General features: G+C 43.2%; 1 protein-coding gene across 1 annotated transcript in view; it reads left to right on the plus strand.

Moving 5' to 3' along the window:
• The window catches only part of MAP2K5 (mitogen-activated protein kinase kinase 5), a gene marked incomplete at its 3' end in the record, with an annotated part of 69,478 nt that overhangs the window by 18,446 nt on the left and 35,641 nt on the right, over window positions 1-15,391 (plus strand). Inside the window, exons 8-10 of the mRNA XM_010286969.1 lie at window positions 6,608-6,681; window positions 7,611-7,661; window positions 11,283-11,354. Coding sequence (XP_010285271.1) covers window positions 6,608-6,681; window positions 7,611-7,661; window positions 11,283-11,354 — 197 coding nt within the window. The remainder of the gene's footprint in view (window positions 1-6,607; window positions 6,682-7,610; window positions 7,662-11,282; window positions 11,355-15,391) is intronic.

The following is a 15,391-nucleotide window of genomic DNA, read 5'->3' on the forward strand; positions in this document are numbered from 1 at the left end:
AGAGTGGAAAATGCTGTTTAAAGAACAAAGAAGCCCTTCCCCCTACACCACCGCTACCACACACCCCCCTCCAAAAAAAAAAGAGAAACTCATTACATTTGTAATGTTTCTAAAGTGTCTGAAAGTAACCGCTCTGGTTCCTGATGTTGCTAACAATACTGTTTAATTTAACCCATCTGCTCACTCAGCCCGTGTGCACAGTTGGAGCGTGCAGTAACCGGCATCGTTTGTGATTGAAAGAGCAGTGTAAAGTAGAGAGGCACGTAGAAAATTCTAAGTTGCAAACCGAATAGGTAAGACGGTTTCTTCTGGCTGCGGAGTGGCTGAGAAGGAGCAGCGAGGCTCCGGCAAGGGGATGAGAAACGCCCGGGTCGGGCGCCCGGTGGCCTGGCGTGATCAGCGCGAGGCGTCGCGCGCCTCTGGAGAGTCATCGCGAAATCTGCGCTGAGCGGGGAGAACAAGCCGGTAGGAAACTCTAATTACCAGTACGTATTGAGGTCCTGCTCCTCCTTGGAGCCTAGGCTCAGACTGTCCTCAGGCTTTTGTGGAGAGCTTGTAGTGGAGGAGGAGAGCGAGCCTGCCTTTGTGGAACGGCGCAGCGAGCGGCTGCGCAACAGGGCGCGGGCTTCAAGTCCTCCTCGGTCTCGCAGCACCTCGCGCCTGGGCGATGGCTCTGACGTGAGAGCACGGGCTCTCTCCTGGCTGGGAGCAAGAGGGCCGTGTCCAGAAGAGTGAGTAGAGATCAAGTAAGGACTTGGCTTCGTCACCCCTGATTAGAGGGCGAGTGAAACGCTAAGGCTGCTGGTGCGTGACCGAGGCTGCCGCTGGATTAGAAGAACGGAAATAACCCAGAGTCTGTGACCAAGTCGGTGCAGACGCAGGTTACCAAGGAGGCTTCATTTCTGTTGGTGGTTTAAACATTTCACCTACTAGCCTGAATGTTGCCAGGTGCAGAGATTTATCAGCTCCGTCCGCTCTCAGCGAGAGGATGAGCAGTCCGGATACCAGAGCTGCCACAGCGATTGTAAGAATAGATACAAAAGAAAAAGCAGTGGGAGCATCGTGGCTGGGTATTGCTACGTATAGGCTATGCAGTCTTTGCCGTGCTTTTGTAACACCTGAAAAGAAAAAGCAGGTTTGGAATTTTTTTTTTTTTTTTTTTAATTTTTTCGTTAAAGATTCTGGCCACCTACTGAATGTGATTTGGAGAGGGCGTTGTGGTCAAACATAAATACTCTAACTGTAACATGTTATTGTTGTTTGCTGTAAATTTGGAACCTGAGGCTGATTTTTGCTTTGCCAGGAAAACAAAATCTCCCCTTCCGTATGGGTTTCATTGCCTTGATTGAAGAGCAGCTCTGAGTTTTTGATGAATTATGTATGGTCCTTGCTATGGTCTAAAGAAAAGCGGAGAAACTGATTTTTTCATCACACTTCAGGTTTTTCTGGCCTTGGCTTGTTGCCAGGTTGACCAAGGTGAGAAGAGCACTGCAGAATGCCACGGAGGGGATAGCTAGCATTCCAGGCTTCAGCAGAGCTTCCTCAAAGGATTGGTTTTCAGTGTTACTCCGCACCCATTTTTAAGATACAGACCGTGTGTGTGTACTTCTCTATCTTAAAAATGGATGCAGAGTAATACAGTGCAAGGAAGATGCCTGTTTCTCAGAGTTATCTCCTTCAGCTGTCTGCTGATTTTAATGCATCAGAGGTGAATGAAAGAAAATTTAACCCTGACTGCCTTGCTGTCAGATGTAGAGCAGAGCACGCGGGAAGCTCGCCAAGGCTAAGGAGTCAAGAATGTCCGCCGCGGTGATAACGAAGGGGGAGAAGCGATCATCGTGAAGAAGCTGTGTAAGGCAGTGCAGCAAACAACGGTTTGTGACTAGAGCACGGATTAAAGCAAAGGAAACAAACAATGAGCAAGTCTTTTATTCCAGATCAGACATTTCAGCAAATATTACAGCTTAACTTCAAAACAAACCTTGCAACTAATGAGGTGATAGCCGTGCATATTAATAAACCCAAAGCTGTAGTCGTAGTCATCACACCCACATCAAACATAAACATAAGATTAACACCTACCCCACTTCTTTGGAAGATGTGAGAATGTCCCAATGATAAGTGTGCTCTTTTCCCCAGAGGATAAGAAGTAGAAATGGAAGGGTAATGAGAAATTAACTTAGATTTAAAACAGAATTAGCAATTAAACAAGTCTAATCATGTACAAAGTCAAAGTTTGTATAAAGACAAACCAAAATCTGTTAAGTTCAAGAATAAGTATAGACCGTATGAATTTTATCTGCTATGTTTTCCTCTGTTCGCACCTCTTTATTAAAGGAAAAGCATGAAATAAATGTTACCTGCTTGTGTTTAATTGTACTGATCTGTATTTGTATGCGTGACTGCGTACTGGGGGCCAGCGTGTATTGCACTCTTCGGGGACCTTGGTTTCTGACTAGGTTTTAAATTTGTGACAGAGTTTTTGGAAGTGTTTTGTGGTTTGTGGTGTGCGAGGTCGAGCTAACTGGAGCAGAGGGGTGCTGGTTGGTAGGGACAGGCGTTCCCGTCTTCTCAGCAGGAGCCATAGTTTGCTGAGGATTTCACCAAAGACGACCAGAGCAGCGTATTTGACTTTTCCCCCCCTGCTTTTTTAGCTTTGTGAGAATTAATTGGCATTACTGCCATGGATAATGAAGCACGAACAAAAATACTAGGGCGTGTGTATGTGTGTATACACATACATACATAACATGGTTGCGTTTCTGTATGTATAGCTAAACACATACATGCCCACTCATGAACCACTTGGGTGTCTTTAAAAAAAAAAAGCCTGGCCTCTGCAAAAAGCATGTTGATGAGGTCGTTACGGCAAGAAAATATTTTGATTCTTCCAGCAGCTTCACTTTGTTAACAGTAATGGTCTGTGAGATGTCTGCAGCTAAAACTGTGCTTTTGTACCTCTTGTCTCCCTTGAACCTGGCGTATTGCGGTTGTGTATTTTTAAAAGATGGCTTTTTAAAATCTGGGTGGTTTTTTTTTTTTCCCCACAATCATTAATCTGTTTGCTTTTTAATAAAACAAGATGACGGAAGTGTTTGGTGTTCAAAAAGCTGAACCTCTGACAGTTCTGTTTACTGGTAAATAAGAGCTTGGAGGTCCCATTTGTTTGCAGAGAGGTGAAATGACTTAAGCAGATATATCATAAAGAGGACTTGTTCATCCTCTATAATGATGCTTCACAGAAATCATTTGTATTAAGCACGCACTGGTAATGGGAGCATAATGACCCCTTTTGGCTCTTGTTTAAATTCTTTCACTTCTAAACAGTAATATTAATCACAAGCAGATGGTGCAGAACATTATTTATGCACATTTGTTTTCCAAAACCAAAAAATGTTTAACCCATTAACTGAAGCGGTTTATGAAACGAAAAGGCTAATTTACTGTTTGGGTGATTTTTCTCCCCACTTTCAACATGAGATGTTTTGTGAAGTGACGTTTTTGTCTAGGGTTGTCACTTCCTTTTTTCTTGGGGAAATCAGCACAACCGTTGGCATTCATAGCAAATACTTGCTGAAATCCCCCATTTGTGGTGCTATTTAAATTCTGCTGCGAGGACGGATAGTAGTCGCTCTTAGCAGTGCCTGTTTGGCTGCAGCTTGCTCCGTAGAGTCCCCAACCTGCAGAAGCCTCCCTTCCTTAATGAGCTGCTGGCTGCTGGCTTTTCTTCTTCTAGGGTTTTTTGGTGGTTTGTTTTTCTTTTTTAAGTTCTGTTTGTGGAAAGATTTCAGGATCAAGCGATGCTTAATGAATGACAGGTGTGGTTTTTTTAATTATATCGACTTACTGTCACGTCCCACATGGTAGCAGGGAAGGGGAGATGGGGTCTGCAGATCCCCAGAGACACGAGGTGATGGCTGGATAGAGCCTTGGCTCTTCCTTGGTGGGAGCTGGGTGGCCCTGGGGGGACGGGGACAGACGTGGTGTGGCGGTTTCCTCTGGTGGGTCGTGTTCAGGGAACGAGGACTTGTGAGCTTGGAGAACATCCTGCCTCTTCCTCTGAACTCAGGACGTGGTTGAGTCCTTACAGAAAGAAAATTTGGCTATGTGCATGTTGCCTCATCATCACTTTCTGTGAGGTCGTAGCGTTTCACGCTTGGAACTTCTTTCTGCCTTCACTCGGGGTGAAAGGGTTTTTGCTTTGTTAAAAAAGAACGACGTTCATCCGGGCCTGATCCCACAAACCTATTTCCAGCCCTACTGCACCAAAATGTTCCTCTTGTCCATGTGGTTATTATTTATTTCTGTTACATCCTTTACAATTAAAAGCAAGAGCCGCTCGTTATCCCACGGTTTTCTTCTAAGAGTGTTAGTACCGTCGGCTGCCGGAGTTGTGGAGTATTTTCAGTGTTTTCTGTCTGTGTAATTGCATCTGCTGTTTAGTTCATTACCGTTCAGCGCAAGCCTAGTAACGAAGTAGCTCTGTTGGCTGCCGTATTTTTAGAAAGAAGGTTAAACAGGATTACTCTGCAACTTGCTGTTCTTCTCGGGATTCGGGGTAGAGCCTGCTGATGCACTCGGCATGTCGCCTTAGATTTAGCAGAGTGACTGGACACCAGAGGAGTGTGCTGCTTAGCGGGTTGCCGTAAGCAAATACTTGAGTCTCCCTGAAGTTTTCGTTAGAAAAAATATTCCTAAAATGTTGTTGGGAAGTGTGTGGGAGGTTCTGTGGCTGCTAGCGGTGTTTTGTCTCTTCGCCTCAGGCAGGGGAATAGAATCCTAGAATCGTTTAGGTCGGAAAAGAGCTTTAAGATCATCGAGTCTAACCGTTAGGTAGAAATAGGTAAAAATCTATCAAAAATGCAGCACACGGATTGAAGTCCTGAAGGTGAAATGGAGATCACGATATGCAAACTGAGTCTGTCGATGCCGTAACATGATGGAGGCACTCGTGACGGATTTTTCTTCTGGCTTTGGGGGGAAATTGCAAAATGTATCGGCAGTATTGATACCTAACTTAAAACACACCGATCCACTTAAGCTATATGACGTACTGTTGAATGCTTCCCGGTTTTAAATGGGATTTTTAGCTCAAATATAGGAAAGCATTTAATCAGCTTGTTAATTGAGGTTATACATTTCTGCATTACAGAGACGAATTAAGCAAGCTACTGTGGTACCAGAAAACATCTGCTAAACAAAGGCAAACTTAACGATAAACAAAATTAGCTTCTTTTCTAGTTGGGTTTCATCCATCTGCACCCAACTAGTGCTCGCTTTTAAAGAAGGCAGAGATACAAGCTATTGCTTTTAATCCATTTTGACAGAAGAAAGCAGTGATTAGGCAAAGCCACTGTGCTCTAATCTTCCCAAGTTTAAGCCAGGCCGTAAGGCGCACGTTACGCTTTCCGACTGGCGTCCCTGGCACAGAGGGATGCTCCGTGTCGCCCGCGCTGCAGTCAGGCTGGGTGTGCAGCAGTTTATTCACACGTCGCTTTTGCAGCGTGCGGCAGAAGCGTACCGACTTCTTCTGACGTCAGAGGGGGTCAGCATCAAGACCTTTGCACCGACCACCTGCCTTTACGATGTACGTTGATGTTGTATTTGCTGGAGCAGGTTTAGTAATCATTTTAAGATGTTGCTGGTGGTTAACCTCTGTAAAAGCTCTGAAGCCGTGAGGTCGGAGCCGTTTTACGCGGTAGGAGCCGCGGCGGCGGAAGCCAGTAGCTTTGAACAACGGTGTGCGCGAGAGCAAGGCTGACTGCACGTGTTCCTGCAGCCGCAGGAGGCTCGAATGTGCTGGTGCCGTGTGTTTTGCCCGTGTTCCTATATCCAGGTGTTTGGATGGGATACTCTGTGTTTGTGATTTTTATGGAATATTAAATTCTGCCCTTGTCGCTGCACAGAGTGACGTGAGGGCTGTTGGAGAAGAGGCAGGCAGGGTTAATTGCAGTGTTAGAGTACGAAGTCGCGGGGCTGGGATGAACCTTAAAAGGTCAGCCCGGCTACCCCTGGTACGAAAACAGGCTTCACTCTCTGCACCGTTGCTTTCGGCTTGTTCCTGAATTGTCCAGCGGCAGAGTTTGTTCCCTCTCTGTCATTTCCACGTCCTGCCGTGATCCGCAGACCCTTTTTTGCAGACCTGCTCCAGCCTACGCTCCAGGCAGTTGTTTCCTCCTATATTTATGCAGTTGATTAATCCCTGTCTAAACGGAGTGCTTCCATTTGTCCCTGTTGAATTTAATCTGATATTTTCAGTCCGATTTTCCAATTTGTCAAGATCGCTTTGAATTCTAGGTCCTATCCTTCAGTGCACTTGCTGTCCCTCCCAGGTTGGTGTCACCTGCAGATTCAGACTCGATGATCTTAAGGGTCTTTTCCAGCCTAAATGATTCTGTGATTTAATAACAGGGATTATTAGTATTTGAGAGGTACAGGTATAATGCTATCTGTGCTACTGACAGTTACAAACCAGAGGTTGCCTTTGAAATACGTCTTTGAAATATTTTCTATTAAAATCCACCGTGCCGATATTCGTCACGCTCTCTGTCCGTACGACGCGTCCCTAGGATAACGTAGCTTAAATCCAGTTTTGTTCCCTCAACAGATGTGAAGCCGTCTAATATGTTGGTGAACACGCGAGGCCAGGTGAAGCTGTGTGACTTCGGGGTGAGCACTCAGGTAATTCCCCCTTCAGCTATCTGCCCGCGCGCTTTCTGATGTCCAGATCACCCGGCTGCCAGACAGACAGCCCCACAGCCAGCTCCCCTCTGCTGGGAGAGCCCTATTCATTTTTAATCTCTGGGCGACTTTTCTTCATCTGAATATGATTGTTCATTGTTTAATGACAGTAAAAACTGCTGATATTGTAATTACTACTTACGAATAGCAAACTTCATTGATATGCAGCTTTGATATGAAAGCGTTTTGGCCAGACAAAAGGGAGGGCAGAACGAGAGACGTGTCTGGGGAGCCCAACTGGCCCACAATAAAAATTAATATTGGGAGTAACAATAGTGGTGGGCTTTTACAATGTGCAGCACAAATTTTAATTAATTTCCATTTTGGGCCTCCCTGGAGAACTTCTCTGATAGTGACCCATGAGCTTGCTGTGATGTTGATTTGAATTTCAGCACCTTTACTCTCAGCCAAACACGAGGACCAAAGAGAAGGTCAGCCTTGTATTATAAGTTGTCAGAGCCTGTTGTCCCTCCAGCGTATTTAGTGCTCATTGCATTCAAGTGATGAATGTGGCTTTATTCACATCTTGAGCCAGCTGACTGAAAAATGAGTGCGTTCAATCCTACTTCAAATTGACTTTTTATATCAGACTAGTTTGGGGTACTAAAGCGATAAGCATCCTGTTTAACAGAATTGTTTAAGGTTATCTGCCATAAACTGTAATGTAGCGCTTGTTTAAATTGGAGCTCTCATTCCCAACAAAAGAGAGATTTAATCATTTTTAATGCCTTTGCAGATAAATTTGTTCCCTTTTACATAATTTTTAGTTGATTTATAGGAATGATGATTGTAGGTTAAATGAGGAATAATTGCCCATTTTATTTCCACATTATCTTTATATTGTTCTAACAGACTGTTTTGTCTGATAGCTGGTGAATTCTATAGCCAAGACGTATGTTGGAACAAATGCTTATATGGCGGTAAGTGGATTTATGCAGGAACAACGTTTAAATAGAAGTATTTGTTCACAGTCTTGTTCTGTGTAATGCAGGATATACTCGAAATCAGTTCTCAAACTTCATCTCTCCCCATCCCCAGCATAAGCTGTGTCTTAATTGTGTGTGCCAGGAAACAGCTCCCTTTTACTGCCTCGCAGACCCGCTCCCCTCCTATCTGCTCGCCTGCCAGCTCTCTGACGACTGCTCTTCTTGCTGATATGGAAGAGTGATATTGGAAAAGTGTTTCTTTCATGTATTTTTAGTTGCCTTTACTGCGTTGTAACAGCTGGGAACAAAGAAGAGAGCCGGTTCGACGGTAACAAAAGAGTTTTCCACCGATAGCCGGCGGCTCTTTGCAGACCGCTGAGGGTCCGATACTGTCCACAGCTTGGGGACTGCTGCTCCGAGCCTGCAGTTCAGCAAAGCTTTTAAACCTCTGCAGAGGTCTCGTCGACTTCTTGATACTTAAACACCTCTGCGGGTGTTTCCCATGTGAAGCTGCCATGGAAATTCGAAGCTAAAAATATTTGGACTAATAACGTTAGGGCGTTAAATTGCATGTTTGTAAGGTGCGTACCGTACGTACCAAGTCATCGGTACGCTTCGCTTTTCTACATAAATTTTGGTCAGAATGCTTGTTATGACGAGATGACTTCTGTCCTGTTTCTCTACGTTAAAGCATAAATTCCCGTCAGTTTTCGGTCACAGTAACGCGTTGCTGGAGATGGACCATTTGGAGGAATGTTAGCTAGGAGGTGAGGTTTGGGTTTAGCGGTTCGAGCTGGCGCGACAACTGGCGTGTGGTGTTCATGTCACGGAGGTGAATATGGTGACGAGAGCCAGTCTGAAAGGAAGCCACAAAAGTTAGTGTGTATTTCCCATGTGATCGATGTGAATAACCTTAGTTCTCCATTTAACAGCTACAAAAACTTAAATGCTTCAGTTTAGAGCGGTATATTAACTGTTGTCTTTTAAATTTGGCCACTAAAATTCTTTTAGCAAACTCCTTATGCCATAATATTAATGAGGAAAAAATAGGTGTTCAGCTTGTTTGAAAAAAAAACAAAAGTGTAAACAATGCACAGGGCTTGATACTTGTATTTTTCAAACCTCAGAAAAGAGGAGAAATCCATGACCTTTAGTCGCTTTCAGGTATTTTTTCTTACTTTCTTTTAAGAAGAAAGCAGACCAGCGTGTCCATTTATTTGCTAAGTGCTTTTCTAGCCAAGGCGTACTCATTATGTGGCTTCTGAAACACTCACGTCACCATCCTAGAAAGACTTGGGCTTTCCTATGTCATCAGAGTATTATGTGCAGAAAAACGTTTTTTGGGGAAAAAAAAAGAGAAAAAAAATCTGGTCTTAGGTATTATCACTTTCGCTAGTAAAGCCTGCTGATTTCTGTGCCTCCGTTTTCTAAAAGAACTGGAATACAGCAATTCAGACAAATAAACGGCTTCAAATTAATCAACTTTTCCAACTCAGCTGTTACTCTTAGCGTGGTCTTAAGCAGGTCTGAGAATTAAGTTGCATTATGCTTTTAGTGTACAAATCAAGACTACTGTTCTCTTTCCCCGGTGTACTTTAAATAAATTACTTTTTTTTTCTTATTGTTTATGGATGAATGTGATGCATTCATCTATTAATTGAAAAGGATAAGTTTAAGCTAAAATGTACTTCATCTGATTTCCTGTGTTAAAATTGTTTTGCTTGCTGAATGAGTCATTTGTCGTCATCAAATTTATAGTCTAGTCATCAAAAAATAACGAAGGTCATAAGCTTTTATCTAGCTACTTGGCGGACTGTAAGTGAATTAAAAACCATTAAAAAAATCGAGGTTTAAACTGAACAAGTAAAAAAGCTTTCTGACTGAGAAATGAAAATTTCCAACAAAAATACATTTTCTGTAAAATGATTTTATCACCTCTGAATACAGAAAAAAATTTTGGATGAAAAAAGTAACCTGTTTTAGAAATTCTTAAAAGAAAATATTTTTGAGCTGTGTATGCTTAAGATGATCTCTGTGTTGCACACTTTACTTTATGCATGTGTTATTCTTATTTTCATCTTCTTTTCCATACTCCTAAATTCATGCAACTAGATTTTTTTGTTGAAACGTGCAAATTATTTACTTGCCGCTGTCTTCCGTGAATACATAATTTCTAAATACAGCTTGCTGGTAACACCTGAGCTGTTATAACGGAAGAATAAACAATTTAATATTGCTCAGTGTGAACTGCGCGTCTAATTTGGCGGCTCAGGAAAGGCCAGCGTCTCATCTGCACTAAAACGATCCGCGGGCGTTTTCGTCTTGCCCCGGGTACGGTGTCTGCCGGTAACAAAACGCGCTTGGCCGGGGGAGCCGATACCATGGCATGTTCCGAAGGCAGACGTATCTGTCGATGTACGTTTTTGGCTGTGTGTCTTTGTCAGTACAAAAAGATGCTTAAAAATCGTATCCCTGTATGATGCTTTTGCAAACGATTCCTGACCTAGGCTTAACTATACTTAATGAAGGCTTGCCCTAATGACCTTTAAAAAAAAAAAAAAAAGATTTTTGGATCACTGTTCGGCTTAAAATAAGTGTGGCTCAGTCAAAAAGATTTTGTTGCAGTTACATTCTGGGGTGTTTTTTTAGGTTATGGCAATTGTGGAAGGCTGTCCTTAAAGATAATGTGGGCAGCACTGTGTTTTTTACTTAACATTCATGCTGCGATAAAAGCTCTTGACCTGGGATTAGCAGCGCGGAGTAAACATCCGAAAACACATTGGACTGGCACTAATTTGGGAGTTTGTTTTCTAAAAAAGGTCTCTGGATTATTAAAGACTAAAAATACAGCTAGTGCTTCGTAGGTGGTTGGGCTAGACAGGTGCATTAACAGCACAGTGGGGAGAGAAGTCTCATGGAGCCTTTTATTGTTACATTTCATGCTGTACTTGACCTTGGAAATGCTTAAATTGTAGCTTTCAAGTAAAAACTAGCAGTTACATTTTACAGCATTCTATTTCATGAGGCATTAAACTTGCTATTAATAGTTTGGAGTGAAATCTTTTTTTCTATAGGTCAAAAATGAAATTAAGGAAGTATATAAAATAAAATTGTTGGCATGTGACTTCATTGATTCTTTTGGCTTCAATAACTTTGCTTTCTAAACCGTAGTTGCTCCCCAGCCCCTTGACTCAATGTTAGGAGCCTGTTTTCCTGGCGTACCTTGCTGCCGCGCCTGGGCTTAGCGGTGGATGTATGCGCTGTTGGACTCTCACAACTTGACCTCGCGCCTCGCTGCTCATGTGCAAGCCATTGACTTTTTTTGTCGGGTAGAACAGCCCGAACGCAAACGCCAAGGCCAACTTTACAAGGGGCGTAGCAATGCGTGGCCACAAGTCTGAGCATAACTGAGTCGTCTGCTCTTGCAGAAGAGGCAAAAATAAATAAATAAGCCGTGTTTGACGAGTGGAATTGTGCTCTGCCAGGTTAGCTGGTGAGCTTTAAGCTTCTTTGCATTTTCTCGTTGATTTGTTTGCCCTGGGCTAGCTTTTGTGGAACTAGTATGTGTGTGTGTTTGCTAGGCTCAAGAAGATGTTTCTTTCCGTCTCTTTACAGCCTGAGCGGATCTCAGGAGAACAGTACGGGATTCATTCGGACGTTTGGAGTCTAGGGATTTCCTTCATGGAGGTATGCAAATATCTGTCATTCATGTGCACGTTGCAAGAATCAAACATCCAAATATTTTAATGTAGTCTTTGTGTACTCTTTTATATATGCATGCTTTTTAACAAATTGGCAATAGCTGAATTTCTTGGCTGTATTTAGAATGGGTTTGTTCCTACTGCGTTCATTCTGGTTAGGTAGAAAAAGCCTCTGTGCAAACCATGTAACAGTCTTAAACCCTCTAATAAAACTCCGTACAAGAGTAAGAAGTAGGGCCTGGTGCATGGATGGCTCTGCATCCTTTCAACACCTCTGGGCTTGAAGATGATGGTATTTCTGTGTTCACAGGCCAGGGTAGAGTGGGCTGTTATTAGGGTTAAAATAGCATTATGCGGATTCAAGGTTTTGAGCTGGTTAATGGCCTTGCAAAATCTTTTGCAGAAATACTTGCACGATGGGATGAGCCTCTCCCTGCGTGATTACATGAAGTGTTGGAATGTAAGTGTTCATAGGGGCTTTTAGAAAGATTTCTCACAAACATAGGTTCAAGCCGGGGAAAATGAAGCAGTTCAAAGGGAATGTGGCAGTAAATGCAGGAGAAGCCATGCTTTCTGCAGGTTTAGTCAGAACAAGGTCAGTTTTGATTCAGGAAAAAGGTGGGTTTTTCCAGCTTAGGTTTCATCGGATGTTTTAAGAAACATATATTTAATGACTTTATAAAAATGGATGATTGTTTATAGGAAAGATAACCTAGAGTGCATAAGCTGGGTAGAAATGCCTGTGTTACGATAACATCCTGACCAGTAAAATCAGATCTGGCTTGGTCTGGTCTGGGAGAAGGGACAGGTAGCTCTGGTCTGGTGGTGGCAGAAAGATTCACGTAACCGTTTCACGCTGGCCTTCCTTGGCCACAGACAAGCCAGCTATGGCTGGAAACCCTTGTAGCCTTGACAGCTTGAGCAATAAGCTCGCCGGAGAGTTTTTCAAGTCCTGTGAAAGAACTTCTCCCTGCTTGGAGCAGTTGTTTCTTCCTTTAGCAACAGTTCATTCAAGCCACTGATGACTTGCGTCATCTTGCATAGCCTGACAAAGGCGTGATACGACTAACTGAAAAATGTAGGTGCCCTTCCCTTCTCTTCTGGTATAATATAGTATCATTAAGGTGAAGCTGAATACACCTTTTGGTGAAGCACAACTGATATTTTTAGCAGAAGATTAGATAGAAGTTAAGTAGTCTTGGTGCTGCATCTAGGCAAATTTCACATTTTGTAGCCTGACGGTTAACCAAGACTAGTGTTACGTTTTCAAACAATGAATTCATTGTCAAATCAGTTTTAACCAAAATGCAAATACTTAATGCTGAATCATTGCGTTCAAATCTTGTAAATCTTTTCCAGAGTCTGGCTGAAGCTAACTCTGAATTATAATAACACTTTAAGGCATCACAGGGATTGCAGTTCTCTTAATTTGTTTTACTGCAAATTTTAATGGTTTGTGATGCTGGAGAGCCCTCACAATTTTGGGAGAGATACAGAACATACACACTCTGTAAATGAATCTAGCCAACAAAGGGCTAAAATGAGATTGTATTACATTAAGACTTTACTGTGGTGTTCTCCCCGATTCATGGTGGAATAGAGCAGTGTGAATACAGCAGTCCTACAGGGCAAGTCCCATAGAGCAATTTACTGGTTCCTTTGCTGAATAAAAGATGCATTTTGATGGGTGGCAGCTATATGATGATTTACCACGTAGACTAAGACATTTGGAATTTAGTTTATGATTACTAGTAGGTAACCTGGCTGATCGTGAATTTGATTTGAAGGATGAATTTCACATTATATTAGCCAGCATTAGGAAAACTCATTTCATTTGCATTTACTCTCCTCTCTTAAACCTTCTCAACTTTGTTTTTCCCTCTCTCTCACTTTCCACGAATGTCTTCTGAACCAGATGTACAAAAAACAACTTGGTTTGTACGCTTTGTTAATTGGTATGTCATCTGGTCCTCCGGGACCTCTCTTCAACATGATCACTGTTTTATTGAAGTGGTTTGAGTGATGTGTTAAATGATGAAAGCAAGGACAGTGGCTTAGAAAAATGTCTCAAAAAAGGTGAAGAAGATGCTCAAAGAGCCACACAAGGTCACTGTCATTAGAGTAACACTGTATTGACATGGGGATTGGTAGTGGAGACACCCAGGCTCTTGTTGATGGAACTGTTAAAAAGGGAAGTTAGCATTTGCTGTAGGATTTCAAAATCATCTCCACTTTGTAGTGCAATACTCCAATCCCTACAACTTCAAGGTAGCACAGTTATAGCACATTAATTTAAAAGAAATGGCAGGTGGGACCAAATTAGCAAGGGCTCTTCTGACGTATAATACAAAATAGCAGCTAAGTAAATCTTCTCATTTTCTTCAATATTCTTCTGAGCCTTTGAATTGTCTTGAATTTCTTTGCTGCAGAGGTATGTGTGATGGGAAACCGAACTGTTACTTTTGAAGGTTAGGAAAACTGCCCCAAAAAACTTGCTGGCAGAGTGTAAAAAGTATTAGATGTGGGTACCACGTAAGTTTTGAGAGTTGGTTAGTGTCCTTGTTCCTTTTGAAATAAGAGGTGTCTGAGGATGCTCAGTCTTCCCTTTGCCAAAAATTAAAAAAAAAAATAAAAAAAGAAGAAATGCTGCTAGCTTTTTTTTTTTTTAGAGTTTGTCTTTCTTCAGGATTTTTTGAAGTTAATTCAATTTAATACATAATCTGTAAAACTGTTTAAAAGTGTTTCATTGCAAATAGTTTGTGTGTTTTCGTGAGGTTTTTAGACGTTTTATTTAAGTGCTCTTGGGTTGACAAAGCAAGTTCAATTTAAACCAGCGACATGGCTGTCGCTACACTGAAGGCTGTGTCAGCATTTTCATTTATCAAAGCTGGTTTTCAAGGGTTTATAACACAGTCATAAAACACACTCCAGGCTGACTGGGCTGCGTCCGAGTGCTGTGTGCGCTCTGTAACCGATTCAGTCTCCCTCCCAGAACCATGCCCTGCACAGGAGGATAAATGAGAGTGCCTAACATTTATTTTTACCCTCCAATATGACTCTAATCCTACCTTGCATGGCTGCTCTCTGAAAGTGAACTTTAAAGCATCCAAAATACAAATAGGATAAGTCTTGTTGGTTTTTGATAGGCAGCATTCTTGTCCAGTGGTGCCTTTTTGTGGAGATGTTTGAGGCGTAGGTGTACTGACGTCACCTTCAGCTGAGCCACTTCTCCTGGGACAAGAGACTGTGGTAGGAGGCAAGAAGGTGGGTGAGAAGAGGTTTGGTGGGACCCTGTAGAGCCGGTGTGTTCCTGGCTCCTCCTGCTTCCACAGAGGGTGGCTTCTTGGTTTTCTTCTGGATTTTGCTACCTCAAAGCTGCCTGCTGAGGCGCACTGGCATGTTCTCAAGGCAATAGTGAGGACCAGAGTCTCCTACCAGAGTGCTCCATCCAGCTCTGGAGCCCTCGGCACAGGAGAGACATGGACCTGCTGGAGCGGGGCCAGAGGAGGCCCCAGCAACGCTCCGAGGGCTGGAACAGCTCTGCTGGGAGGACAGGCTGGGGGAGCTGGGGGGGCTCAGCCTGGAGCAGAGAAGGCTCCGGGGAGACCTTCCTGCAGCTGCCAGGGCTTAAAGGGGGCTTAAGAGAAAGATGGGGACAGACTCTTTAGCAGGGCCTATTGCGTAGGACAAGGGGTGATGGTTTTAAACTAAAAGAGAGCAAATTTAGACTAGATCCAAGGAAGACATTTTTCCCAAGGAGGATGGTGAAACCCTGGCCCAGGTTGCCCAGAGAGGTGGTGGATGCCCCATCCCTGGACACCCCCCAGGCCAGGCTGGACGGGGCTCTGAGCACCCTGCTCTGGTTGGGGATGTCCCTGCTCGCTGCAGGGGGTTGGACTAGATGGCCTTGAAAGATCCCTTCCCACCCAACCTGTTCTGTGATTCTACATGTCATGAGGAGAAATGGTAGGTGAGGAGAAGAGAGTTTTGGGAAGGGCATGGAATAGACTTGTGATCCAAGCT

Source organism: Phaethon lepturus, unplaced genomic scaffold, assembly GCF_000687285.1.
Source record: "Phaethon lepturus isolate BGI_N335 unplaced genomic scaffold, ASM68728v1 scaffold5335, whole genome shotgun sequence".
NCBI lineage: Eukaryota > Metazoa > Chordata > Aves > Phaethontiformes > Phaethontidae > Phaethon > Phaethon lepturus.